This window comes from Homalodisca vitripennis, chromosome 5, assembly GCF_021130785.1.
Source record: "Homalodisca vitripennis isolate AUS2020 chromosome 5, UT_GWSS_2.1, whole genome shotgun sequence".
In the NCBI taxonomy this organism is placed as follows: Eukaryota; Metazoa; Arthropoda; class Insecta; order Hemiptera; family Cicadellidae; genus Homalodisca; species Homalodisca vitripennis.
The window spans coordinates 103834172-103861321 of NC_060211.1; the positions used below are offsets into that span (position 1 = coordinate 103834172).

Here is a 27150-nt window from a genome sequence, read left to right on the forward strand (position 1 = left end):
TTAAAGTCAGTACAATACTTAATAAAAAGTACATTATTCTAATTCTTAACATTAGAGAAGCTGTGCTTGTTGGATCATTGACACTATCACGAGTTGCTATGCTACAAGTTACAGTGAAGATGCTGTGTTGAATATCACCAGTAAACAAATGAGTTGAGAGAATGTGGAGGTATAGTCTCTTGAAATGTTCCCACTCTTTCATCTGTTACTGTCACATTCACCTGCTCTGACCTCCTGTCAACATGGATAAATCAGGTATTTTCTCATTCGATAATTGTACTTAACTTTTTTTATTATTTTTTTAAATTTCACTTTAAATTATTTTAAAAAATATAGAACTAGCACTTCAAATTTTTACAGACAGTCTCTAAATTGAATAAAATAACACTTTCTATCTTCCACAATGTACACATAAAAACTATTAACTGCACAAATCCAGGTAAAAACAGAAAATATAAATAATATTTTTTTGAGAAGAGCCTTGTATTATTATGCACTGCTTACAATATTGAATATATAGAGATACACATATTTGTTATTCTCTCAGTTTCAATTATCAGGAGTGTCAGGACTTGTTAATTTTATATGTATGTGGAATGAGCAATGTCTTTATTTCTTAAATAACAGGCATACTTGTATCCTACAATGTTATAAATGTTCAACCTTACATCTTATGGGTTGCTGTACATTTTTATAATATTTCCCATGGCACAATAGATATAATGTGATGACCCTTTATATGATTAGCTCGGTTTGATAACAAAATAGTTCTTATTTTGAATCTTAACCTTTTGGGGTCCATAGGCAAACTCAGTTCAACATCGCTATCTCTGCCATGCCAGTCTAAGACCAGCCTGAATCTGACACCTGTTGCAATGTGAATATCTAACCAAAAGAGTCATTCAGACTCATATTTGTTTGATGTAACGTCTCGTTGTAAAAGAGTTTTAAATAGCAAGACACCAGTTACCTTCCTCTACGGTTTCACTTTAGGCATTATTACGATTCGTAGTTGAAAAACTTCATAGTGATTATTTTCAGCTGGCCAATGACTTGTAGCGTCCTCTGCTGTTTGGTTAATCATTTGTTTTGATTTCGTTTGTTTAGGAATAGATACAGATGTATTATGATTATTTTATTAAGAAATATGTTAAGTGAGTTTTCATTTTTCAATTGAAATGGCGTCAAGGAGCTGAGGCTGCAATGTAATGCATATCATTTATAACACCTCAAAATAACATAACCCAATCCAGATACCCCTGATCAATGTTTTGCACGATGAAGACATTGAGGATGCACTGTTTGATTTTTATAGTGTCAATGATGATATTGATCCTGATTTTGCTATTTCTGAGGACGAAAGTGATTTAGATAAAGAGGCTGAACAACGAACTTTTAGCACCAGGTAGGGTTAGGCCTTGGCCTAGGCCCATGCAGACCAGGACTCCATCCTAGCTTGTGTTGTTACAAGTATCATACTACAAAGAGTAGACCTAAGCCTAAGTACAACTGTAGAGTGATGTGTATATTTTGTAAATAAATCCGGACAGTAAATTGTTCATTTTTAATTTTATGTATAGTTAAGTAAGCCATTGTTATTTTCATACGCTAAAATGTAGGTATGTTAATGAATCAAATACGTTGTATATATATTTTTATTTTCAAGTGACATATTTCCTAAGTCTTGATTACGTAAGTATTTAGAACATGATTAATACTTACATAATTATGATGGTTACTTCCTTACAGTTTTAACTCAGAAAAAAATAAAGTAGGTAAAAACACCTGAAACTAAATGTATTTGCACTTTATTAAAAAAAAATTAAAAATAATGAATACAAATTTTACTTTGCATTACTTAGGTAACTTTTTACAACAATGGTACAAGGTTCTTCCTTGAAAAAACAAGATTTTATTACAATTTATTGGTTTTTAGTGACATGTGCGTATGGAATATTGAAATACAGGCATACGATGACGATTGCCTATATGTATAACTAAATAACAAAATTTATTAACGATGCCTCTGAGTTTGTGTTTGGTGATGAATGAGTATTTATTCATTTTGCGCATATTCACTTGAAATTAATTAAACCTTGTGAGTAAACCCGGTGGGGAACAAATGGACCCCAAAATTTTAAGATTGTCTCTAGTTGCAAGTTAACATTTGACAAATGTTACTTTCATGTACTATTATCATACAATTTCTTTGAAATAATTCATTACATTTTCTTATAAAAAAATAGTAAATTTTACAAAGCTATATAGTCTTATGCGGATAGATTTCAAATTTATTAATTGCATCTTGTTCACACAGTTAATTTTAAATGTGGCAACCATCGATTTAGGATTTCTGATGATCCTATACTATTTTATTTTAATACATGATTTAATGTTTATAAAACTATGTTATCCCCTAACATACCATGAATGAAATCAATGAAAAGAGGAGATTCTTAACTTTTGTTTTCATATATAAAACAAAATTTACCATCATTTATTTGACTACATATAGTTAAATATAAACTATAATAATTTGCAAGAGTCAAGACTTAGACAGTTGACCAGTTGCATCAATAAAATTCAGTAACTTAAACAATTTCAGAGTTATTATTTTCTGTAGAAACTGTAGAGTAGTGTAACTGAAAAGTTTCAATTCTGGAGCACCTATGATCAATAGAGTGTTTTTATTAGGGGTTGGTTTTAATGTAACAGATTTTGAAATTATGTCTTATTTAGAAAACTACATACAAACGGTTCTGTAGTCAGAAACCGATGAATCTTACTTTATATGTACATATGATATAAAACAATTTTTAGTAATGATATTTATACCCAACCAAAGCCTATGATCTGTAATATCATTTGATTACCTTTGTAATTGTAATTGGTAATGACACAGCTCTTTCAAAAGCAACTATTTTGAAGGTTGTTGCATCACTAAAGCTCTGTGTCAGTTCAGTTTGTTTACTGTTTGGTGTGCGTGTTGACATTGTAATAAAACAATAATAGTATATATATATATATATATATATATTATATAATATATATAATATATACAGGGTGTATATTATGTCTGGAAACACCCAAATATATCCTTTAATAATTTAAATATAAATTTGAAACCTCTTACAATCGTGATAGAGATTGGGCATCTACTTTTTGGAACAATGTTTTTGTTATGTCACACCACCAACGGGGGATGTACTGCCGAGGGTATCGTGAATATTCTTAATGGAAGCCTATACTCTGTGATACATAATTTTAAAGGTAATAGCATTACTGAATTGAATGCCACAAACCGCTATCTCAAAGGTAATATTCTATCAGAAAATAGGGCGGGCATTTTTTAGTATTGAAAATTTACTGATGTTCAACAATGTAATTTTAACATGGTTCTTGCCACAAAATGTGTTACACTAATTTTTTAGCATTTTTTAAGATGTTCAATTAAAATAAAATAAAACAATTTTATTTTTAAGCTGGTTATTTCATTAGTACAAATTTACCAGTTTTTATTAACAATGAATAAAACTTATGAGTCACTTTTCTCTGATTACTTATGAATCTGTACTTGGTGTTTTCCAGTCAGCAGGAAGGTTTAAAGAGACAAAGGTCACTAGCCTATGAGAAACATTATTGTGTTATTAATCATCTGCTCTACAGGTTTCAGTTTGTTGAGCATGGAGCTTTCACTAGTACAGGTCTAAGCTTGGGAAATTACAAATGGACAAAGGTCATATCATTCCTGTCGAGTTAATCAGTGTCTCTGAAGCATTGCTGTCAACAAGTTATCTAATTACAGTAGTTCAGTTTTTATTTGGCATTTTAATGGAATTGTCTGAAAGAGAACGAATTACTCTGTTGTTGATGATGCGAGGATATGGCGATCGTCAAAGATCTTATCGGGAAGTTTGTAATTTGTTTAATGACACTTTCCCAGAAAGGAATCCCATAAGTGTTTCAACAATATCAAAAACTATTGAGCGTTTTGAAATGACAGGGAGTGTACGTAATCGGCCTAAGTCGGGTAGGATACAATCTGCAAAACAGATGAAGAACATGCACTAGAAGTTTTGCAAAACATTTATTGAAGACCCACATACATCGCTCAGAAAAGCTGCACAGCAACATGATATGCACCTATGTCTGTGAGTAAGATTTTTTGAAAATTAATAAATACAAACCATATAAAGTGCATTTAGTCCAACAGTTAAGTGAGGATGATTACGACAGAAGAGTTGAGTTTTGTGGAACTTGTGATGCGCAAAATGTGATGACAATAGAGATTTTCTGACCAAAACATACTATTTTCTGATGAGGCAACTTTTTTCCTAAATGGCAATGTTAACAGGCACAATTGCCGTTACTGGGCTAGTGAAAACCCACATTGGATTACTGAGTCCCATTCACAGCAACCACAAAAACTGAACGTATGGTGTGGAATTTTAGGTAACAAAATTGTTGGACCCTTTTTCATCAATGGAAATTTAAATGCCGAACTTTACTACAATATGCTCCAAAATGAAATAATCCCAGCTATTTCAAATTGCATCAGGAGAATACTTTGATAATGTATGGTTTCAGCAGGATGGTGCTCCACCCCATTATGGGAGACAGGTAAGAGAGTATTTGGATTTAAGGTTTCCTCATAAATGGATTGGCAGAAGAGGAGAAATCGACATGGCCTCCAAGATCTCCGGATTTGTCACCAATCGATTATTTCCTATGGGGTCATTTAAAATCCAATGTTTATAGAAGAAAGCCTCATAATTTGGAAGACCTAAGAAACAGGATTATAGAGGTAGATTGCTTTGATAACTGAAGAAATTGTTAGGCAAAAACTCTGTCGAATCATTTTACACAAGATTGGCTCATTGTCAAACCGTAGAAGGAACACAGTGGAACACAGTTTCGAACAATTGCTTTGACACCAAATGCAGGTTAAAACGTTTGTTGTAAGACTTTTCTAACAGCATACATTATTTTTTTATTTGTAATAAGAAATCAATAAACATAAGTATTTCCATAATTGTACTGTAATAAAAACTGGCAAATTTGTGCTAATAGAACCAGCTTAAAATGACAAATTTTTTGTTTTATTTAATTGAACATTTAAAAAAATGCTAAAAAATTAGTGTAACACATTTTGTGGCAAGAACCATGTTTAAAATTACATTGTTGAACATCAGTAAAAAATTTTCAATACTAAAAATGCTCTATTTTCTGATAGAATAATTTCCTTTGAGATGCGGTTTGTGGCATTCAATTCAGTAAGCTATTACCTTTAAAATTATGTATCTCACAAGGTATAGGCTTCCATTAAGAATATTCACGATACCCTCGGCAGGACGTCCCCCGTTGGTGTGAACATAACAAAACATTGTTCCAAAAAGTAGATGCCCAATCTCTATCACGATTGTAAGAGGTTTCAAATTTATATTTAAATTATTAAAGGATATATTTGGGTGTTTCCAGACATAAATATACACCCTATATATATATTAGTATATATATATATATATATATATATATATATAGCTATATATATTATCATGAGGTGTAATCTGAAGTGTGAAATTGTATTGTTCAATATATATTTACATTTTTATTTCATCTGATGATAAACTATAGCATTTTTTTATTGAGATATATATATATATATATATATATATATACACACCAGGCAATATATACAAACATTTGTATGGTTCTTTCAAAAATTCATTCTAATCATCTGTTGAAGTTACATTTTTCCGTACTTATTTAAGCTAAAACTTCAACTCAAGTTTTAATCACAATTTGTTTAGGTTTTACAATTCAAACAATCACATTAATTATTTGTTTTCTACATAAAAATAAGTTATATAAGCAATATACACAATTTAAAATTTTCTGCTATTCTATTAATTTTGAAGTTTTTATCTTACAATGAACATGGTGAAAAGATTGTATGTGTATTTATAAAACAACGTCTGTTTAAGAAACTAATAAATTTCAAAATATTGGAATTCTGACTGCCACTTCTAGGGTTAATGAAAATAAAATAAAAATAAATTTTTGATTTAGTGACTGTAATGTCTTAATATTCACTGCCATCATTTAACTCCTTAACTGCCATGGCCATGTTAACACAGGTGATCTCACTTTTGCATACAACTGCCACACCCGTGTTAACACATTTCAAACAACTGCTTTGCTAAACGACACCTAGCAGCTGTAAAATTATACACATTAGACTCTAGTAGTTTTTATTTGAACTACTACAAATCCATAATAAATAATGTTTAATTGCTACAACACACTAACAGTCAACTGAGGAACTATCACTGAAGCAAATTGGTGAAGTTTTACCTGGACGTTATTGTTTACCAGATTTTTTAATTGCATTTTTGAAGTTGGATCTGCAAGTTTTTTTCTATTTTGATTGTAGTTCAGTTGGTGTAGTTGGAATTAGTTGTAATAACGATAAGTACGTTTTTACAATTTATATTTGTCTGGATGCATTGTTGTAAGTAAGGCAATCAGCAGTGTGTAACTTTTCTGAGAATGATGGTAATCGGGATGAAAAGTCATTTTACCAACCACGACCTGATGTGACGGTTCAAGAAATTCTTATAGCAGTTTGGTAAATGAATATATAGCTAAATTTGATCGTGGTGGGTGAGGAACACATTTGCATTGACTGTGGAGCAGCTCTGAGCATGACAAATAACCGCGGCAGTAGCCTGAAACAACACTGTTGAAATTTTGGCACTTAAAGGGTTAACTTAACATAATTCTAAAAGTGAAGAGAGATGAGTTTCAACACTTACGGGTTGTATATAATGAGAGTGTGGCTGTTATCTGGGTTTACAGCCCCCAGAGCGAGGATCGTGGTACTGGGAGCAGTGGTAGGTCCAGGCCCGGGTGGACCTGGTTGTCCTGTCGGAGAAGTTGCTGCATCTGATTGTTCTCTTAAAATTTGATCAAGAAACTGTTCTTCCTCTTTACTGATATCAGAGATGTTTTGGTTAGTTGTGACATGAACTCGAATGGATCCTGGAGGCAGGAACTTGGAGAAATGTCCCAAAGCGTAAAATAAAGGTTGTTTGTAAAATTCACCATTGGTTACATTAATTATGACTGGAGAATCAAGATGTGTAGAGTTGCCCTCTGAGGGTCCACCATTCTCGTCAAGGACTATATTCCAGTCCATATAACCAACAACCCAATGATTAAATGTCTGTACAAAAAATACACAATTCATATCTTAATATTAGAATACGTAATACAGAGACAAATGGCTCTTGCCAAATATGTATACAAATCACAGACTTTACTTAGCCAATCACTTAGACATCAGTCCAATCACTAAAATAATAAAGATCTGTTTTGATATTCGGCAGTTACAAATCTAATTGTCAGAAACAATGTATGACTCAGTATTGCAAGCTATAACAAAAACCTACTTCCATTTTATTTCATAAATGTAATTTTTTTTATTTAAATGTATAATTTTAACATAAAGATTCATAACTGTAATTTTAATGTATCTAATAATGCTGGAAAAAATCTTACATACAAGTACTTTAACGCATTGCAGAACCTGACAATATATTGCTCCTAGCAGTGATCAGATTAGAATAGATCACAATAAATTACAGCACATTTTGTTTCTTTTTTTTAATCTAGCTTCAACATTTTTCTGTATGATGGTACACAATATTCCACATTTAGTTCACAAATACAGGTGAGTCTGGAAATTGAATTTCTTATGTTAGGACGTGTGTGCAAATATCGTGATCTGCCATTGGTTAACAATTTGACTACCTCAGTTAACAATGTACAGCTCAGGTGGTGAAAATGATATGTACTGAGCTTACCTGAAATAAATTGGTGATATAATTAGTAGCATCATCCCAGCTGCCTAATTTAACTGCTTCTGCAAATATAAGATCCACTTGTTACTGTCATACCTTTAAGCTCAAGATAAATGTAATATATATTTAAATAGTATTTATTTTATTGTGATTGAAAAATGTTCAACATGTTGGCTACAAAGAATGTTTTGTAATCCATGGGCCAGTCTAGTTTGGCATGCAGTACTTCAGTAAAACAATTATATAGAGTGGGATAGACCTGTTTATTCCTACCACAGTTCATTAATTTACTGGAGAGCAAGTGTCAGTATTATGTGAAAATACCAATCACCGTACCTGTTCATATTACCTGTACGAATTAGCATATTACAAATACCAAAAAAATTATCTAGTTTTTCAATTCTTCCTCTGGGTGCTAACTACCTAATCTGGACCTGCCATAACTGTCGAGAAATGTTAACATATCTTACTAATGTCCAGATATCAGGACACTTTGAATAACATTTTTTTATTATTCAGTCAAATTAATCATATTTATAATTAAATTGAGTACAGCAAAACATATTAAGAATATATAAATAATACTAAATTGTTAAATACAGGGTGTGTTTGGCTCTAAATTGAAAAAGTGTTGACAATTACTGAGATTTTTACTCACTTCATCATCGTATTCATCTGCTTAAAATTAATGTTTGTGTTTAGATGTGAAGTTATTAGTTTGATTTTGTGTTGGGATTTATCTGTTTGAAAATGAAAAAAATAACACCAACTCTGATTTGAATAGAAAACTGTAGACTGTAAACTTCTTAATCTTTTCATTATCATTATAATAATAAATCTTCGTTGAAATTTGAATTTCTAATTTCATTATAAGATTATTAAATAAAATATTAACTATCAACTTTAAAATGTGTGGCAAATGTAAAAAATATATAATTTTGGTATTCAATGTGGTACCAAATGTGAATAGAAGAAACACCTATTCAGGATTTTTTAAGAAAATATTTTTCCAAATCAAATGGGAAAGTTTAATATTTGGTAAGTACATTTTGTATAATTATTTTTTATACATTTGCTTTACATGATGTTAGAGTTTATCTGGCTGTATAATTAATTTATACGCAATTAAGAAATCATAAATTTTTACAAAATAATAAGGAAGTTAGAAACAAATATGTTTAATACTGTGCAATAGCTTAATACGGTCAGGTATCCTTCAGCAATCCCTAGGTAAAATTCACTGGTATACCTCAAACCTAAACACAATTTTGTGTCATCACCCAAAGGGTAACTTGGTAGGCTACCCAAAATTTTAAAACTAAAAAAGAAAATACTTACTGCTTCCAAATCCTCTTAGACTGTTTTCTGTGTACAATATGAATTTGTCAGGGTAATTGTTATGGAACTCTTGAAGGTAATCAATATTGCTGTCACTATCAAAGTAACTGTGTAAGGCAATTCCATCAATGTATTGAGCAGCTTCTTTGTCAGAAAATACCTGAAATGTAGTTTAGTTATAGAACTACAACATTTAGGAAGACTCTAATGAGTAGTTTCGTTATCAAAAACACTTAAATAATATCTTTTGTATAGTTACAAATATTTGAAGATTATTTATACTTTAAGTTTAAAGAATATGTAAACTGACAGTAAGTACTAATATAAATTTACCAAAAGAAACAAGAGTATTTACTACATCATAGTAAATAAGAAGAAATACAATTTCAATATTCTCCCTTGTTCTAATAATAGAATCACATACATTACATTTTGGAGACTGGCAAAAATCATACAGTAGTTATTTATTATGCATAGTTAAAACTTACATTTATTATGCATAGTTAAAACTTACATTGTTACTGAACCAAGGTAAGAAGGGTCGTTCATCATCCAATGTGATAACTTTTACATCTTTGAAATTTGATGCTCTAAGCATAGGTCCAAGATGATATTTAGTCCAGGAGCGAAGTTGGTCTGGCATCATTGCCAAGTTTGGCATTGGAAAGTGGACCATCATGCCAAGTATCAGTTCATTACCTTGACTTAAGCCCCAGAAGTTTATCCCATTTTCACTATAGGCTTCAAAGTATCTGTAATTCACCAAAGGTACATTGTTTTTTAAGTAGAACTGACGGAAGCATAGTAATGATAAACTGTCTGCAAAATCATTATTAAATAGATAAAAAATTACGAAAATTAATTAATTTGTTATTAATACAATACACCAGAATATTGGTTATTTTTAATCAGTTTATTTTAATAAATTCCAAGAAACAGCTAGAAATTATTTTTTTTTTTTATCTAACAAGATGGCAAAGCAAAACTTATTTCTCCTTTGGTATCCCTACAGCTGCAGCAATGACATTTCAAGGTCCTGTTGAATCACTGTATTTGGTGGACACTAGAATAAGATTCCTATTCCAAATTTTGTTTTTAAACGTTCCTGAGGTCTTTGGGTGATGTTTCTTAATAGATTTTCAAAACAATCTATACAAAAGACTTTCACCTGGCTTGTTGACAACATTTACCTTATGTCACTACCACTTCCTGCTCAACCTCTTTGCCTTCAGACTAGTCTGTCCTCCACCCCATTAGGAGTTTTGAGATTAGCCTATGCCTTTTACTGTGAGGTTTCCCAAAATCCCTACTACTGTAGAGTTCACCTTCTTTTTTCCAGGCATATTTACACTGTCCCTTCTAATTGTAATCTATCTATTTTTGGATTGTTTAGGTGGTTAGATCGGAGTATTGAACTCTTATCATGATTTTCCTCACTGGGGAAATCCACTTTTCAACGTTTGACCTCGAGGCTCTTCTCCAGCTTTTTTCTCTTGTAACTGTTTGTAAATACTTGATCTCCTTGTTGACAACCAAGATATCACTCCATGTATTCATGACCATGAATTCAATTGTTTTATGGATCTTCATTAGTCCGGTCTTCATGTCATTTTCATGTTTAGTAGACCTTACTAGTCATTTACTATTTTTCCTGTCCTATCCTATCTTTATAATTTCCCCATTTGTTTCCTTTTACATTAGGTACTGGCATTATAGATTTTTTAATTAATTGCATCTGGTATTATTTTAAATATTTATTATGAAAAGTTGGCGTTATTGGCGACGCCGAAGGTCTTCACTTTGTTGCACACGGTCAAGCTCTTTGTCCTTTTCTTTCAGGACGTTTTAGAGTTATGAACAATCATAATCCTTACTTATGACTTCACTTTAAAGTTTTGATATCAGGTTCATTCATTAAGATGGATCATTCATCATTACTTTTGCCTAAATGAAAAGTTTGGATGGATTCTAAATCAGAATCTAATAACACTTTTCTTTATTATTTTGCATGACTTTTTTGTATTTTTTAAATTTTTTTGTATATTTGCAAGATGTGGTTAGAAAACCCCATAATAATACCATCGAAAAATTTGGATACTTAATTTGTGTTCTTTGACTATCAGTGAAGTCTCTTGCAGTTATATACCCTAGCTGAGACAAGTAGTTAAGGTAACTTTTTTAAATTTATATCGTCATAGTACACACAAAATTATAGATAGATTATCTAGACATGAAACGGTTCGTGCATAGAGAGGTGAGGGTTTGAAGAAAAGTGTCGGCTGGGTGGGGTATGAGGAGTGGGACGGCAGGTGCCGCCAGTTAGTAGACTACTATCACTATTGCAGATATTGGTTGGATGTGTTTCTAGGCTTTTATTGTACTTTGTTAACATAACTGGGGTACTGTATCTATATAAACTTGATTATTATTTAATCAGTTTTTATACAGTTTTCGATACCAAAGCATTTGCTTTGTCCATTTTAAGCAATGATAATTAATTATGTTTTTAGCCACACTGGTAAATATTTTAATCATGAAGCAGACAGAAGTGACTGTCTGTGCTGATCAGATAAGCGGGTCACGCATGCGTGAAGCAACATTTGTCTACTGTGCAACCAGGGCCCGTTTCACATCTAGATAATCCATCTATAAGAGATTAAGAAAGCATGAATATAATCTCCAAAGCTTCCAACTTTTGAAAATGTATGTGCTTAGTAAAAATTATTAGAATGTAGGCCTACATGTCTTTTCACTGTATTGCTATTGTCTAAATCCCAGAAAGTTTTGTTCTATGATACAAAGTATTATTTACGCAAATGCACTTTACTAGGCAAAGTTTGGGTAACTTTTTCCACCAGTAAATTTCATGTTTTATTTCATTTTTGGTGTAGTAAAAACTGATTTAATAAGTTCATAATTCCAGCTTTATTTTGATATAAATAGATGAAAAAATAGATTTGTAATATTGCATTTATATTTTTTTTTCGAGTGATTTTTTAAAGTTTTCCAGATTCCAAGTTCAAAGTTTGATGGTATTCTAAAGATACAAACTTGACTTTAAAATATTAAAAAGGAATACTATTATATATTATATCTGACTTACTATACTTACTTCAGCAAATATGCTGTCCATGTGTGGTGATATTGTGAATAGAGATAGGCAATTCTTGAATTATTATTTGTTTTCATCCAAGAAGGAGGTGTCCATGGGGTGGCCACAAGTTTTAAACCCCTCTTACTTGCAGCCATTGCCATCTTGATCAGGGGTATCTGGATTGGGTTATGTTATTTTGAGGTGTTATAAATGATATTTTTAGATAATACTTAACTTTTTTTATACAATCTAACATGAATACCTATGTACTAAAAAGTTAATAACTATGGTACAAGAGGAATTTTCCATAATTGCTTCAAAGTTATTTAGCGGAGAGAGAGAGGAGTGTGGCTGTACTGTATCTAAAATTAAACGGTGTGCTTACACAGTGTTTAACAAACTCAGCACAAATTCTGATTACTCTGAAGTATAAGAAAAAATTAAACTTTTATGATAATGTCTGTCAAAGAATTGGCATGGGAGAAGCATACTGAACACTAAATTAATAAGCTTACAAATCTAAATGACTTTTACTATTAAAGTTATTGATAACAATAAGATAAGGTAAGATATTGTAACAATATCTTAACAATAACTCTTCATTTATCACTAAGTACAGCAGAATAGAGAATGGCACTGTGTATTGGAGGAGAGTTTAGGTGTAATATTTTTAATTACACCACAAAATCACTATAAGAATAAAAAATAAATGACTATATGAGAGGTAAGCATTCTTTATGCAACATTAAAATACTTCCGTCTATGTATTTATATATGTATAAAGTGTTAAAAATAATTGTTAGAAGTGGGAATTTTGAACAAGGTAGTGAGTACAGATTGAAACTATGAAAATAAATGCTGCATTTGTGCATTTGTTCCAAAACTTGAAATCAATTATTCCACCAACATTTTAACTCTAGATTAAACAATAAAGTACCTTATTCCATTATTTTACAATCCCATATTAATATTTTAATCCCACACTCATAGTATCTATTCCTACGCAGTAATATGTAACTATTATTTACACATTGTCCTAGTTGATTTGGTGGAAGATGGACCAAAAATTAGCAAATCATTTTGCTGAAAATATCACTTAATAGTTTACTGGTTGAACTAAGTACAATGGATTTTTACTGTCATGTTCAAAGAAACCAGGCTACAGTTTACTTCTAAATTTATTTTGTTTTTAGACTTCAACATTCATATGATATATAAAACTTGTGTTTTATTGTTTTTGAAATTGTATTATTCTATTTTTGATATTACAATTATTTTAAATAACAAATGTTTTAAACATTCTTCAGCAACCGTTTATGATGAAAAAAAACAACGTAAATAAAAGTATGAGCTATCAAGTGTAGTTTTTCATTTACTCCACACAGGACAAAGACTTTGTTTCATTCATACATGATTATAGTAGAAAAACCTGCATAACTAAAAATGTTACCTCATTATTGCAGTACTTACTATCAAAAAACTGATTTTCGAATTCAGACAGTAGTAAATTTAGTTTGTTTAGTTTACAGGCTAGTCTTTAATCATGTTATAAGCAAAATAGTAATAATAAAACAAACAGTAATGATAGTGTTGGAAATACATTATAAAATAGTATTTGTAAAATACTATTTTACATGCTGAGATATTGTAAACAGAGCAGACTATATTTATATGTGTAGCCAGTGCAAGTAGCAACAGTAAAAAGCTCTGACAATCAATTAAAACTGTTTCAAAATACAGCAATTTTGCTTTCGAATGGTATAACTGTAGAAGACCAAAACTTAAAAGATCTGCAGAAAATGTATTGAAACACAACTTTTTATTTTACTATAAAGAATCACACCAAAATATGTCATTAATTCTAAATAGTTTTAATCAAAATGTTAAGATTTTAGGTAGTTTAACCAGAATATAACTACGGATATAACCGACCTTTAACTTTTATTTAAAATCAAAGAATAAGATTTCAAAATTATTCGAGTCAGAAAATTTTTCTTGTTTTTATTTTTTTTAGTCTTTATTTTAAGCCAGACTTTATTTTGACTACAAACATATTTCTTTTATACAAATAATAAACTTTTATTTTGCTAGTATTAAATTTTATTGTAAAGAATACGTAAAATTGTGTATTTATTATTCAAATAATAAGACAAAATGATAATTTACTTAATTTGAATAATTCTTTCCTTCTATGGCAACTGAAAATAAAAAGTTACTTTATTTTAAATTCACAATAAATCGTGGTTTCTAATTACAATTTGTAGGGAAGTTTTACAAATCTACGTCTTGTAGCATTTCATAGCATCCATTACAACTCGTTCAAAATATTTAACCAAATGTTTTCCATTAAATATAAAGATTACAGTACATTAACCTTGAGAGTGAAGTCCTCTTCTGTTAGGTTAAAGTATTTTAAATCAACATCTCCAGGTACATCGTCATAGGAATAAAATCTCATTGAGAAGTCTGTAGCTGCTACAGGAATTCTCCCAAAAGTATACTCTATGCCATTTACTCCAAAGTAAGATCTGAAACACATATTTAGTAATTCTTATTTCATTATAAAATTATTGATGTATCCTAAAATGATATCACATTTTTTAATTTGTCATCAATAAACTAAACCATGTTAGCAAAAGGTAGTTAATTAAATTTAAATTACTTTAAACTAGTTAATATATTTTAGAATTCATAATTATCTAGAATTATGAAGACTTAAAATCTTAACTAAAACTGAAATAATTTAAAATTAATCCCATATTCGTACCCACCCCGTCACATTTTCATCAAGGCCATTTACCATTTACATTTTGTAATCATCTTGTTGTTAATTGTAATTTCAATTTAAATTTATTTTTGTTTATTAATATATTTATAAAAGTATATGTTTATAATAGTTAGTATTTCCAACTTTCTCCCCACAAGAATTCATATCCTGTCATTGGCATTCTGTATATTTATATAACCCTCACACTCCCACATCTGATAGTAGTTACATGATAAACATCGTTTAAAAACAATCAGTACTTAGAGGCTGGAATTGTGAGAGTAATATTAACAATCTTTACATAGATTTCTCCCAACGGGAATTCAGATCCTGTCACTGACATTCTGTATATTAATTTATATAACCCTCACACTCCCACATCTAATAATAGTTACACAATAAACACTGTCTAACTAAAATCAGTACTCAGAGGCTGGAATTGTAAGAGTAATATGAACAATTTTTTCATAGATTTCAACTGAACTGCTACAGTGAATCAACATTGTGATTATGTGTCATCATTACAATAGTAAAAAACATACTCAATAAATCTCTGCTTCGAATTAGAAGATAGAGTGTTGAAGTTGATGCCTGAACTGTCTGAGATACCGGCTCCGATCCCACTGAATGTCTGGTATGTTACAGAGCTATTCACCCAGATAGACACATCTGTAACAGATGATCGCATTTGCAAATAAAAAAATGTTTAGTATTTCATTTCAGATGACATGTATACTTAGTTATACTATATGCAGTGATATTCAAAAGGTAAGTCCATAGCAAGTTTACTGATAATCCCAAGACACTGTGCTTTTGTATGTCTTCAGTTTTGGCTAAGGATTAGCTCTTTACACTCAGAAATAAATAAATACAAACTCAAAACATAACAAAACAACTTAAAAATAAGCATTGAAATTCTAATATTATCACTTTTGAACTGCTCAGAGCTCATTATTTCAGTATTGTGATGATGTTTTGCAGAAACAAATAACATTTTTTTGTTGTAAAATTGAACACAAATTTTGAGTCATGTAATAAACTACTACTACTAAACACTTTAAATAAATGGTTAAACTTAATTTGTATTCTGATGATTATAGCTAGAAATAATAAATAACTCAGTATGATACAAATGTGAACTTTAATGATGATAAATTAAAAACAAGTTTGAATTTTGAACAAGATGGAGGATACAATAATGGTAAATTTTTAAATACAATTCTTAATTTTTAGGGAAGGGTGGTCGTGCTGGCTTAATGAAATAGAAATATTAGGTATTGTTTTTTAATAAAAGATATTGTAATTTTGAATAATAATTTTGTTAAATTTTAATTATATTAATTTTGAAGTGTTAGCCAAATCGAATGTTCCTGGGTTTTATGTTCTTCCAATGGATCACTGTTAAGCTTAAAAGGAATTTTCTCACCCAATGTCTGTCTTCTGCTTCTCTGTACTTCAGTGATAATATGAATTTAATAAAGTAACCTTTCAAATACTGCTGAATACATGTAACCAGTTTCTTTATTTAAAATGTTAATCTTGCTTCACTTCTTCTATATCCCTCTCTCCTCTAAACTTTTAAAACCTCTGCTCTCTTCACTCTTCAACAATCATTCCTGCACACTGTATCACTTTAGTTTACTTTATAACTTTTGAGTTTTATATGTAATAAGGTGAATTTGGATTAATTTTGATATATTTAATGTTGTATTTATTATTGTTTGTATTAAAATTTGAGACAATTTATAATTAATTATTCCTTAATTATTATTACTAATAAAATTTCTAAACTAAATTAAGTATTCATATGAATGTGAGATGGGTGTATGAAATGAGTCATTACAGTCAATATATAAATCTAAAACCAAGTTAAAACCAAAATAATCATCAAATACTGTTCATTAGTTAGTTGCTAGCACAGCCCCTTTGGAAATGATAATAGCCATCCACTGATACAAAATTCATATAAAACATAATTTTGTTAACATTAATCCAGATAAAAATGCTGTCCATCCACTCTTTAGTTACTTTAGTGGAAGGAAAGAGAGTTTTGTTTTTTTTTTTTTTAAATAAAATATATTTATTTCAGATCAAATTATTTTAATTACACATTGCATAATTAATTCTACGGAAACAATAAACATTGTATGTAGTTGGTTTAAATTTAAATTAGTTTTTTTTTTAAGCAGGCTCTATACAAATGCAAATTTAATATATTCACTGCTGATAAAAATTGTTCAACCCACAACCAATGCTTAAAAACTTTAAAATATTTTAAAACAAATATTAATGGTACCTATATTATATAATATTACAGAATATGCTTGGTAATTGTATAAGTTATCTGAAAAATAACACTACTAATAAATTATTAATTAATTGGTAAGAAATTTAGGCACACCAAAGTCGCTCTTGACTACAAAAGGCAACTGCTTCTTGTCAGGTCAACATGACATAAAAAGGTGTAACCTGCAGTGAACAGTCTATGCATACTGCGACTATGTGTCAGAATCTTCTATTTATATATTTGCTGTCTCTATTTTCTTTCAGTTATGCACTTATTAAGAAAATGAGTGTTCAAACTGGGAAATGTTGACAGTTTTAACAACACTCAAAGTAAACAATACATCACTAGAAAGTAACAGGACTTTTATAATCAAATGTCACCTTTGAGTAATTTTTTTACTTTGCTCAAAATTTTATTTAACTATTGCTTTCAAAATTAACATTTTTATCTTGTCCTACTTTGGTCAACTGTTTATTCATTTGGAAAATATTTGTTCTCCATATGGGAGAATAACATTTTCTTACAATAATAAGAAATATACTGTATCATCTTCTTACTAGTATAACTTAAAGTTTGTTTCTTTTCTTTGATTCACTGAAAAACAAGAAGCTGCGAAATCTCTCATTCCTCTTAGTCCTGAAAAGCATTATGAAGCACTTGCTTATGAAGAAACAGTATATTCAGGATGGGTAAGGTTGGTGGTAGGGGCTACATCCTATCAAGACCATGAGTAGGTTAGCAAGCTATATCTTAACTCGTCATCTTGGAAGAAGGGAAGGCTAGTTCCAACCTCTCCAGTTCAACTGATAGGTATAAACTACACTGAAATGAACCCTCCTTTAAAACAGACTTAAAATTACTGTTTTATAGATAATCTTACCACTTGAGATGTTGGATATGTCAGAGATATTGACAAATGTCCCCACAGTTTTAGTAAAACCTGGACTGTCCTCAGATGTCATGTAATGGTAGTATTGTCCCCGGGGAAGTTGGGAAGGTCTCTCCACAGTATCACAGTATGTCTCATTGCACACACAAACGTAGCCATATTGTTCAAGCCTGGCTGAGCAGGGAATATTATCCGTTTTTGCTATATCTGAAAAAGCATTTTAGTATAATAGTTTAAGAACCAGCAGTAGTACAGCGATGTTGAGTTTTACCTCATAATAACAATGAGATTAAACATCAAACACTTTTATTTTTTAATAAAATTATGATAGATGTTTCATTTTAAATATATATATTTATTAAAACGTAACCATGTCATTTAGATTTTCTTGTACAATATGTGAATTTTTGATATTGAAACAATTAAATAAAAAAAGCGAAGATTCACTGAAAACATCTTTTTGTTTTTAGAGCAGAAAATCTAGCCCTTGGAGCGAGAGTGGGAGGCCTTTATCATGAAGGAAGGGGTATTTCCACTGTTTCAGACCTTGTTAACCTTCTTCTTTAAAATAGTTAATCAAGGTTGTAGTATTATTATTATTCTCCTAATGAGTGTTTATTTGTCAGACACATAATACTCAAAGGCCTTTTGAAAATCCTGGAAGTATGAGATGGAGTCTTAGCAGTTTACAATAAAATTATGATATAGCCAATTCTGTAGGCTATATCAGCCACACAAAACACTGAAATCAATATTTCATCAAGAAAACTCGCCAACCTTGTCCAAAGTGCCAAATGTGGCACCAAATAGCACAAGACAACCAAAAAAGTTATCTGCAGTCTTGTTTTTCTCACTGAATAAACTACAGAGTTGACCATATCTAAACATAATAACTCTAAAACAATTTTCCCTCATATATGATGCCCATGAATTAACCTATTACTTAAAAAGTAAATATTTTCTTTTTGGGTGGAGATCAGATGCCACCCTATGGAAAGGAGAGAGAGAATAACAAGGATGTTTATCTGTATTTGGATGTTTATGATGACAAAGGAGTATTGTGCAAATAAATAATTGGAACTAATTATGAACACTCCGATACTATTTTAAACTTTCACAATTCAATCCACAGACATGCTTACAGCAGAACAGACAGCAACTATCTCAGTCCTGATCCTAGAGTTGGCTGAAAGAGTTCTACAACCAAAGGTGGAAATACAGTAAACAATATAAATTTATCACTTATAAATCAATATTTCTGTTTTAGTAGATTTTTTAAAAAGATAAAATAGTTCAAATGTAAAGCATAATTTAGTACTAAAGTTATTATATAGACTTGCAACAAAATTTTATAATTTTTCTTAAAAAATTTGGGAAAACCATCTCCTCCCCTGTTGAGACCTATAACATGGTCATACCGAATTATGGTAATCTTCCTATTAAGACAAACAACAGAGTTCGTAATTGATAAGATAACATCAATCAACTTGTTTAACTAGCAAACAATTCTGAAAATCCAAAAAAAAAAACACACACACACATAAAGGTAACTCATATCAAAATGTTGCTTAGATTTAGGGGGAATAAATTCAAGGTTGAGACAAGAAAAATAATAAACAAACTAAATCTTTTTATTAATGCTATGGTTACTCTGAATATATAGGGTCAATTTCTTATTAGGCTTTAAATTCTGCTAAAATTAGTTCCTCTTGTACTATTTACAAGAACATAAAATAACTTATGATATTTTCTGAAGGATAAATTTTTTTGTTAACTGTAGAATATTGGGCAACATCTTCTCAAAAAATCCTTTGTTGAGGGATGAGTCATTATTAATATGGTTCTTTGTATATAGTTGAAAAAGTTACTAAACACAAACAAAACTTTTTTCACATAATGCAAAATTTGTTATGCTCATAAACGTGTGATTATTTTTTAATTTTAAAATGTTTAAAGGTGAAAAGAAAAATATCAAAGACACACTCAAAAGTATAAAATATTCAACAATTAATTAACTTAACTAATTTAGTTGATTTTGTGGAATTTGTAAATAACATAATACATGCTACTGTGTGTGTAAGATTTGATGTAAAGAATAAATCTTGTTTTTTTTTTATTATTTATAAATGATTCTCCCTTACCATTTATGGCCATGAAACACAATATGGAGAATATATATTTCTTACACATTGTAACTCAGGATTTTTAATCTGAAACAAAAAATATAAATAAATTGTAAGATAAAGTAATTTTATTACCTTACAACATAATAATTTTCTCAGCTATAAATTGTTAAATGAATAAAAAATATACTTTCCTTACTGCTTAACCATGTTTACTAATAGCTAAGTTTGATGTGAATAAAGACTAGTAGTAACTACCCCCTACTTGTAGCTTTCTGTGAACTAACTAGATACAATTTAATGATGAACCCAAGAAAAACTCTGACAGCATGACTGTACTCTATGTCCATGTCAATAAAGAGAATTTTGTCTTTGTCTTGATTTTCTAATCTTTAAAATTGGCAACGAAAGAAAATATTAGAATCTTGAAGAAAATTCTACAGTTTTAAGTTAGAATTGTATGGACAGGTTTTAAAAAACATGTTTATGTAGTTGCCTATAGCAAAGATTAGAGTTCAGGTCTGAGAGTGATGTTTTTTAAACAAAAAGGCAGTTGACTTCCGCCTTCTGTTGACATTGTGAATTCATCATCAAATAATCAAAGAGAACTTTATTCCATATACATCGAGTACAGAATATCGTGTCAATATGTATGTAAAAATTTTATCTAGTTTTAAAAACATAGATAAAGATTAAAAAATGTCATGTCCAGTTATAAAAATTCTCTCGATGGAGTAAAACGTCCTTGTCAGCAAAGCCATGCACTGAGATTCTCATTCAACGCTGACCCTCTTGTTAATGCTCTTGAGGTGTCTATGGTAGGAGATTGTAAAATTTAGCACCTGCCATAAGATGGCTTCTGGTTGTATATTTATATCCCATGGTGAGTCGGATGAGGATTGTAAGAACGAAGTCTGTCCACATTGCGGGTTCCATATGAATGAATTTCGCCCCAGGTCTATTGTAATCAGTGGTTAAATTACATGTAGAATGGTTTTGTTTTGTATGTAAAGAATGCCACCACTGTGCCTGAATTCCAAGGTCTTTGAAAAAGCCACTTCTGCACGAGTCAAGATGATTTTAGACCTGCCAAATATTCTTACCGCTTTTCTTTTTGAAGTTTTAGAATCTTTAGTCAATATTTCCTATAACTTGACCCATCCCCCATATTATCAAACCCATACCTCACAACAGACGTCAAATAGGGCAAAAATACGCGACCCATGGCGCGTTGACAGATCTTGCAACCAGGGACCTTTTATTCTTTTTACAAACATACAGGGCCAGTACTCCAGTTTCCTGCACACCATGTTCCAACATGAGGGGTCCAGGACAGATGTTGGTCAATGATGCAATCCTAGGTATTTGGGTCTCGTCTTCTACTTTCCACCATTGGCAACCCCTGGTTAAAGTTTGACAGCTCTTGTATCAGACAGAATTTGTTTAGCATTTGCTGTCATTTAGTGGCAAGATCGTTCTCCTGACAATATTGTTTTGCCATATTGAAAGCCTAATGCGCTCGTGAAGGCCCTTGACAATCTAAATCATTAGGGCTTCCTTTTTCAGCAAGTATGAAGAGCTGTGTCATTCAGCGTTACATTGTGGTAGTGGGCATTTAGGGCACTTTAGGTAATCTGGGAGGTCATTTGTTTCACCAATACATACAAGATTGGACCCAGTAAGTACTGAGCCTTGAGGGATCCCTCTTGTTATATTGAGGGGTTTTGACCCTAGCCTATGGTAAACTGTGTTTATTAGCTGAATATTTCAGCTCTACTAGTTGAGTCCCTGTTCTTCAAATTAACTATTGAACCAGGTTTTAATTGCATTGCCTTGGATTCCTAAAGTCATCAGCTAGTAGGAAAAAAAAGGGGGGGAAGGGAAGGAGGGGGGATTAATGAGAAGTAAATTATGTCCCAAGTGTGTTGAAAGCTTTTACTTAAATCCAAAGGAAAAATAGCAGATGCTATTTTTCTAGTTTCAATTTGGTTCACAATTACAATTCTCAAAGAAGTCAGTGATAGCTTGTGGTTGTAGATTTTAGAGTGATAAAAATCTGTGGGCTGATGTTTACTGATCAAAATTATTGGTCCATGAGGTGGGTTATTAATCTCTTGTTAAAAACAATTTTTTCAAATATCTTCTGGAGCATGGGTTGATTTAAAGAGATATTGGTCCCTAAAAGTGGCCAGCCTCTTCTGTGCTTTGTGGTTGTTTTCTTAATAGGGATTATTTTTGGCAATCTATAAGAGGTCAGCTGGAAAATAATCCCTGAGAGCTAAGGACTTGTTCATAATATCAGTCAGAGGCAGTGTAATTTTCATCAATTAGCTGAAACTATTCCGTTCCGATCTTCCCCAACAATTTTTATGATTCAGAGAACACTACAACAAATACAGAGTCCTTAATGTTTATTAAATTGGTTATGGTGATGACAGATACTCCCTGGTGTTATGTATTATCAGTTCATTTAAGTTGCCAAAATATTTGTATGTGTTGATGGGAAACTGGTCAGATGATGGCTAATTTGTTTGAGTTTCTACTGGGAAGTGCCCCAAGGATCGTGAGGTTTGGGGCCCAATGTGTGTGAGTTGTATTTAACAAATAAATGATATTATCCAAAAAATATCAGGCCAAATAGATGTTGTTATTGATGTGGTATAAATGTTTATTAACATAAATCTTAACTATCAAAGCTCTCAGTTGTGTGATTTACACAACTATATACTAGTGTATTGTTTTAGAAATAATTTATTGCCATATGATCATGTTTGATTAGCAAATTTTAGATTAGTCAATGTATAATTTCTCAACAAAATCTTCAATAAAGTTTGTTTTACATTTGGAAGATAAGTATCCCACAAAATATTTCACAAACAAACTGTGGGACATTGGTTTTTAGGGTAAACTGGGAGGGGGTTATTGATTTGATTTTCCCTATCAGAGTTTTTTAATGTACAAGGATATTCCAAATTTTAGTGTTCTTTATTAATGTAAACAAGGTCCATTACACTGCTACGCTAAATCTGTTTACACTACAATTTTAAAAACGTTATTTGTAAACAACAATGAGATTTCAGTAAATTGTTCAATTTTAATCTAGAAACTGTTTTATTTTTATTCCAAGTACTGTACAATATTCATCTGTAGAATCTTATATTGTAACCTGTTATCCTAAGATTTCACGCTGTGTGGGTTGTGGCTTAATATTGTGTAGTAGTTCAACGCGCAATCAGTTAAAATTATACTTATATACATTCATAAAAATCTTTTTGTTGTTTAAAATTATTTTAAAAATCTCACTTTGTTTTACATATTGTCTTAAATTTATGATATTAATATTCAAAGAATAAGTTTCAAAAATTGTAATGACCCCCCCCCCCCCACCCCCCCCCCCCCCCCCCCCCCCCCCCCCCCCCCCCCCCCCCCCACAAAAAAATAAATATCTTAAAAATTGGAATAGTTTGGTTTATTACTTGTTTCTGACCAATGTTATCTAGACAATATTACATGACTATTGTCAATGCATGTCATAATGTAAAATGGAGATATAAACGATTGTTTGATTGATTAGAGAAGGCTTGCCTGATAGGTTGGTTGCTGCCACCCAAACAGAGGGCTCAGAAGATGACGTAGTTCTAACAAGGGAACTTAGAAGGTGGGGGTGTATTCTTTCCAGCAATAGAAAGTCTCTGTCATTTGTTACAAGGTGTGTTTAAAGTGAGAAGCAAAGTTTCTGTGAGTTTGGAAATAAAAAAAAAAAAAATATTCCGAGAACCATGGGGGAGTTATGTGGTCATTCTTCAATAATCCAAATTGATATTAAAAAGTCATTTGGATATTTGAGTTTTTTTTAAGTGAAGTTCCCCACCCATGTTAACCAATTTGAAATATGGAACATGAAACATATAGGAATATTAGATTTAAACATGATTGAAAGTAAATAATCGGAAGAAAAACCTACAAGGTTTAAATTTCTTATTATAGCTTGGAAAAACTTTAACAAGGTTTTTTCTGAAGAACTGTATATTAAATTTGAAGTATTTAAATAACTTTTTTAAAACATAATTTTACAAAATTCCTTCTTCTGTTACCTATATCTCTCCATTAATACTGGGTAGTTTTAGTAAGTGAATTATTGGACTAGAATAACACAATACTGGAAATATTATTTTGTTTTTGTTTGTGTCGTGTGTGTGTGTGTGTGTATTTCTGTATATTTTTTTTTATTTCACTTAATTACCAATAACTAGGGAATTTTTTGCATATAGTAACAACTTATCAAGCTATTACAAATTTAATTCATCTAAGGATAGACGAATTAAATTGTAATAGCTTGGTAAGTTGTTTTAAAAAACGCAGGCCCATCACAAGTCTTTTGGCAAGCATATCCACTTTGATTATTGAATATTTAAGTTTCTAAATTTATTTTCAGCTGATTGTACTTACACCCCATTTTTTAATTTAGTCTCATAAGACAATCACTTCAACACCTTTTCCATTTTTATGTTTGGTCATAGAGGTTATGGAAGAGAATGATAGGACAAAGATAGATGTAGAAGATGCTCGCAAGATGTCTCATTTTAAGCATGTAATTAAATTAGGCAACGCCGAATGCTTTCCGGGTTTTTCAATTTTTATATTGAATTTTCCAGAAAAAAATCTTATCATGAATAATGGCTAGAAGTGGTAAATCTTTTATAACAGTAGTATAATAAATAACAAGTTTTTGGAGGGGAAATGTAGTATTCTCATTTAATCAGTTACTAGTATTCTCTCATGATTTTTATACAACCTGTTAAAAGTGTTTGAAGTTTTAACATTATTCTTATATTATAGATAAGTTATGTGAATTGTATATAATAAGAATGGCATAATTCACAAACTGTTTTCTATTATTAAACAAATTTTCTTTACAGACTAACAGGCTTTTCTTATTTGGACATCAGCAACATGTAAGAAATTCAATAAAAAGCTTTATAAAGATCATATAAACATTTAGTTTGTAATGTCATATTTGTACACTGATTGTCTCATTAATTTGTTTCACCAATAAAAAGTATTATTCTTTTTTTTATTGCCATATTAATCAATCTGTTCCTTTAGTAGTTTCCTTTAGTTGTTTTTTTTAGTAACTTTAGAATATATTGACTTATCTTATAATATTCAAAACCAGTCAATTATTTTACTAGCAACCCTTAAATAATGTGTATGCTATGAATTTCAATCAATGTTTTTACCTCCTTGAAGGTACATTTACTTTTTGAACACCATGTGATAAGAATAAATCACTGAGAATTATCAGGAGCAACTAACAGTTTGTAACGGCTTAAGCCATCCACTTGAATAAATCTCAATAGCTTCATGGGATCCAAAGTACAAACACTCAAGATTAAAAAAAGATAACATTTATGACTAGATGAATCATAAGTAAATAATATTCTAATTTTAATAAAATATGATAGCCACTGTAACAATTTGAAGTTGTTTTTATTGCTTACGGATGTGTAACCAACCTGTGCGACTTATTTACAATCAGTTTTGTAACAGTTGTTAATAATACAGTTTTGTATGTTTCTGTTGTAGAGATGTTGGATGAGAATTCCTCTTCATGCTTTATAAACTAAATTAATAATTTTTTTACACAAAAGTTTTTATTGCTTCAAAATGACAACTGTTGGAGCCACTCTATTCTCGAATTCACACATAAAATGGTTCACAAAACCATGTATATTTGAAAATTAACAATATATTGTCAAATGGGAACAAAAAAGAGAGGGAAAACATTGTGCACTTCATCACATTCTTGAGGCTAATAAGAATTTTCATATTTCTAATCTTATGACACATGTAACTGAAAAAAATGTTGGAAACTACAACCTTGACATAATATTTTTATAGGAACATGGATGTAATTCATTCATTAATATTTAGTTCAAGGTTAAAGTTGTACCATTTGTTCAGTTACATGTGTCAAAAGATGAACATTCTTATGAGCATCAAGCTGTTTTTGGACATCTCAAGCTATAAGCTATTTACCACTTGTACCTGTTAGTAAAAAAATATATGTTTTGTGCTAAAACAATATTTCTGTTAGGCTCTTACTTTTTACCTTACTTTTTTGTAAAAAAACATTACATATTCAGCATTCCTCTATTTTTGTAAATAACCTTATTGTTGATGTTGAAAGAAATACTTTACTATAACTTTAATCTTTAATACGTAAGTTTAATAAAGAATTATTTTGTCGAGTGTTGTTTTTTTTTAATGTTATCAAAAAGAAACCTTATTTTAATTATATATTTTCACATAAGGATCCTTCCATCTGCTTTTTCACAGGGCTATGGCAAAACTGGTATATTTCTAATGACACTTTAAAAAAGATCCTGTCAGCAGACAGGATCAGTGTATGAACCTGCCTTATAGCTGAAAAACAGATTCATTACTCCTTTTGATTTACATTTTGAGCTAAACCTTTGAGTAGGATTATGATGTAGTCCACTAGATCACAAGTTATTTATTATAGATATTTTGAAAACAAATATTGATTATTGCTCAGTTGAAAAACTGACCAATAATCAATATTTTTTAAATTTTACTTTATTTTGAATTTTACAATTTTATTACATTTGGTATGCTATAGATTCAGGATTTTTATTAGTGATTAAACACAGTTACAAAAGTGCAATAGGCATTATCAGACATAATTTAATTATTAATAATTTAAACAACATAGAGCCTTAAATTATCTAAGAAAGCCTGTGTTTCAAACTAAACAATACTCGGTTAT

The 27150-nt window shown here is 30.5% G+C and overlaps 1 protein-coding gene across 1 annotated transcript; it reads right to left on the reverse strand.

The window, feature by feature from the left end:
• Positions 1-3: 3 nt before the first annotated feature.
• On the reverse strand, positions 4-25709 carry LOC124362618 (putative glucosylceramidase 4). Its single transcript, XM_046817278.1, has 11 exons — positions 25601-25709; positions 20379-20447; positions 18229-18444; positions 15604-15730; positions 14669-14822; positions 12313-12470; positions 9715-9952; positions 9201-9360; positions 7866-7924; positions 6816-7225; positions 4-234 (listed from the first exon to the last, which is right to left on the reverse strand). The coding sequence occupies exons 2-11, from the start codon at positions 20425-20427 to the stop codon at positions 135-137; spliced, it is 1671 nt and encodes a 556-aa protein (XP_046673234.1). The 5' UTR covers positions 20428-20447; positions 25601-25709; the 3' UTR covers positions 4-134.
• Positions 25710-27150: the final 1441 nt, after the last annotated feature.

Coding starts and splice junctions, on each gene's coding strand:
- LOC124362618 (XM_046817278.1), bottom strand. CDS start 20,427: ATGTGTAAGAAATATATATTCTCCATATTGTGTTTCATGGCCATAAAT. Junction 18,445..20,378: donor GTGTTTCATGGCCATAAATG/GTAAGGGAGAAT, acceptor ATGCTTTTTCAG/ATATAGCAAAAACGGATAAT. Junction 9,953..12,312: donor TGGACAGCATATTTGCTGAA/GTAAGTATAGTA, acceptor GGTGAATTACAG/ATACTTTGAAGCCTATAGTG.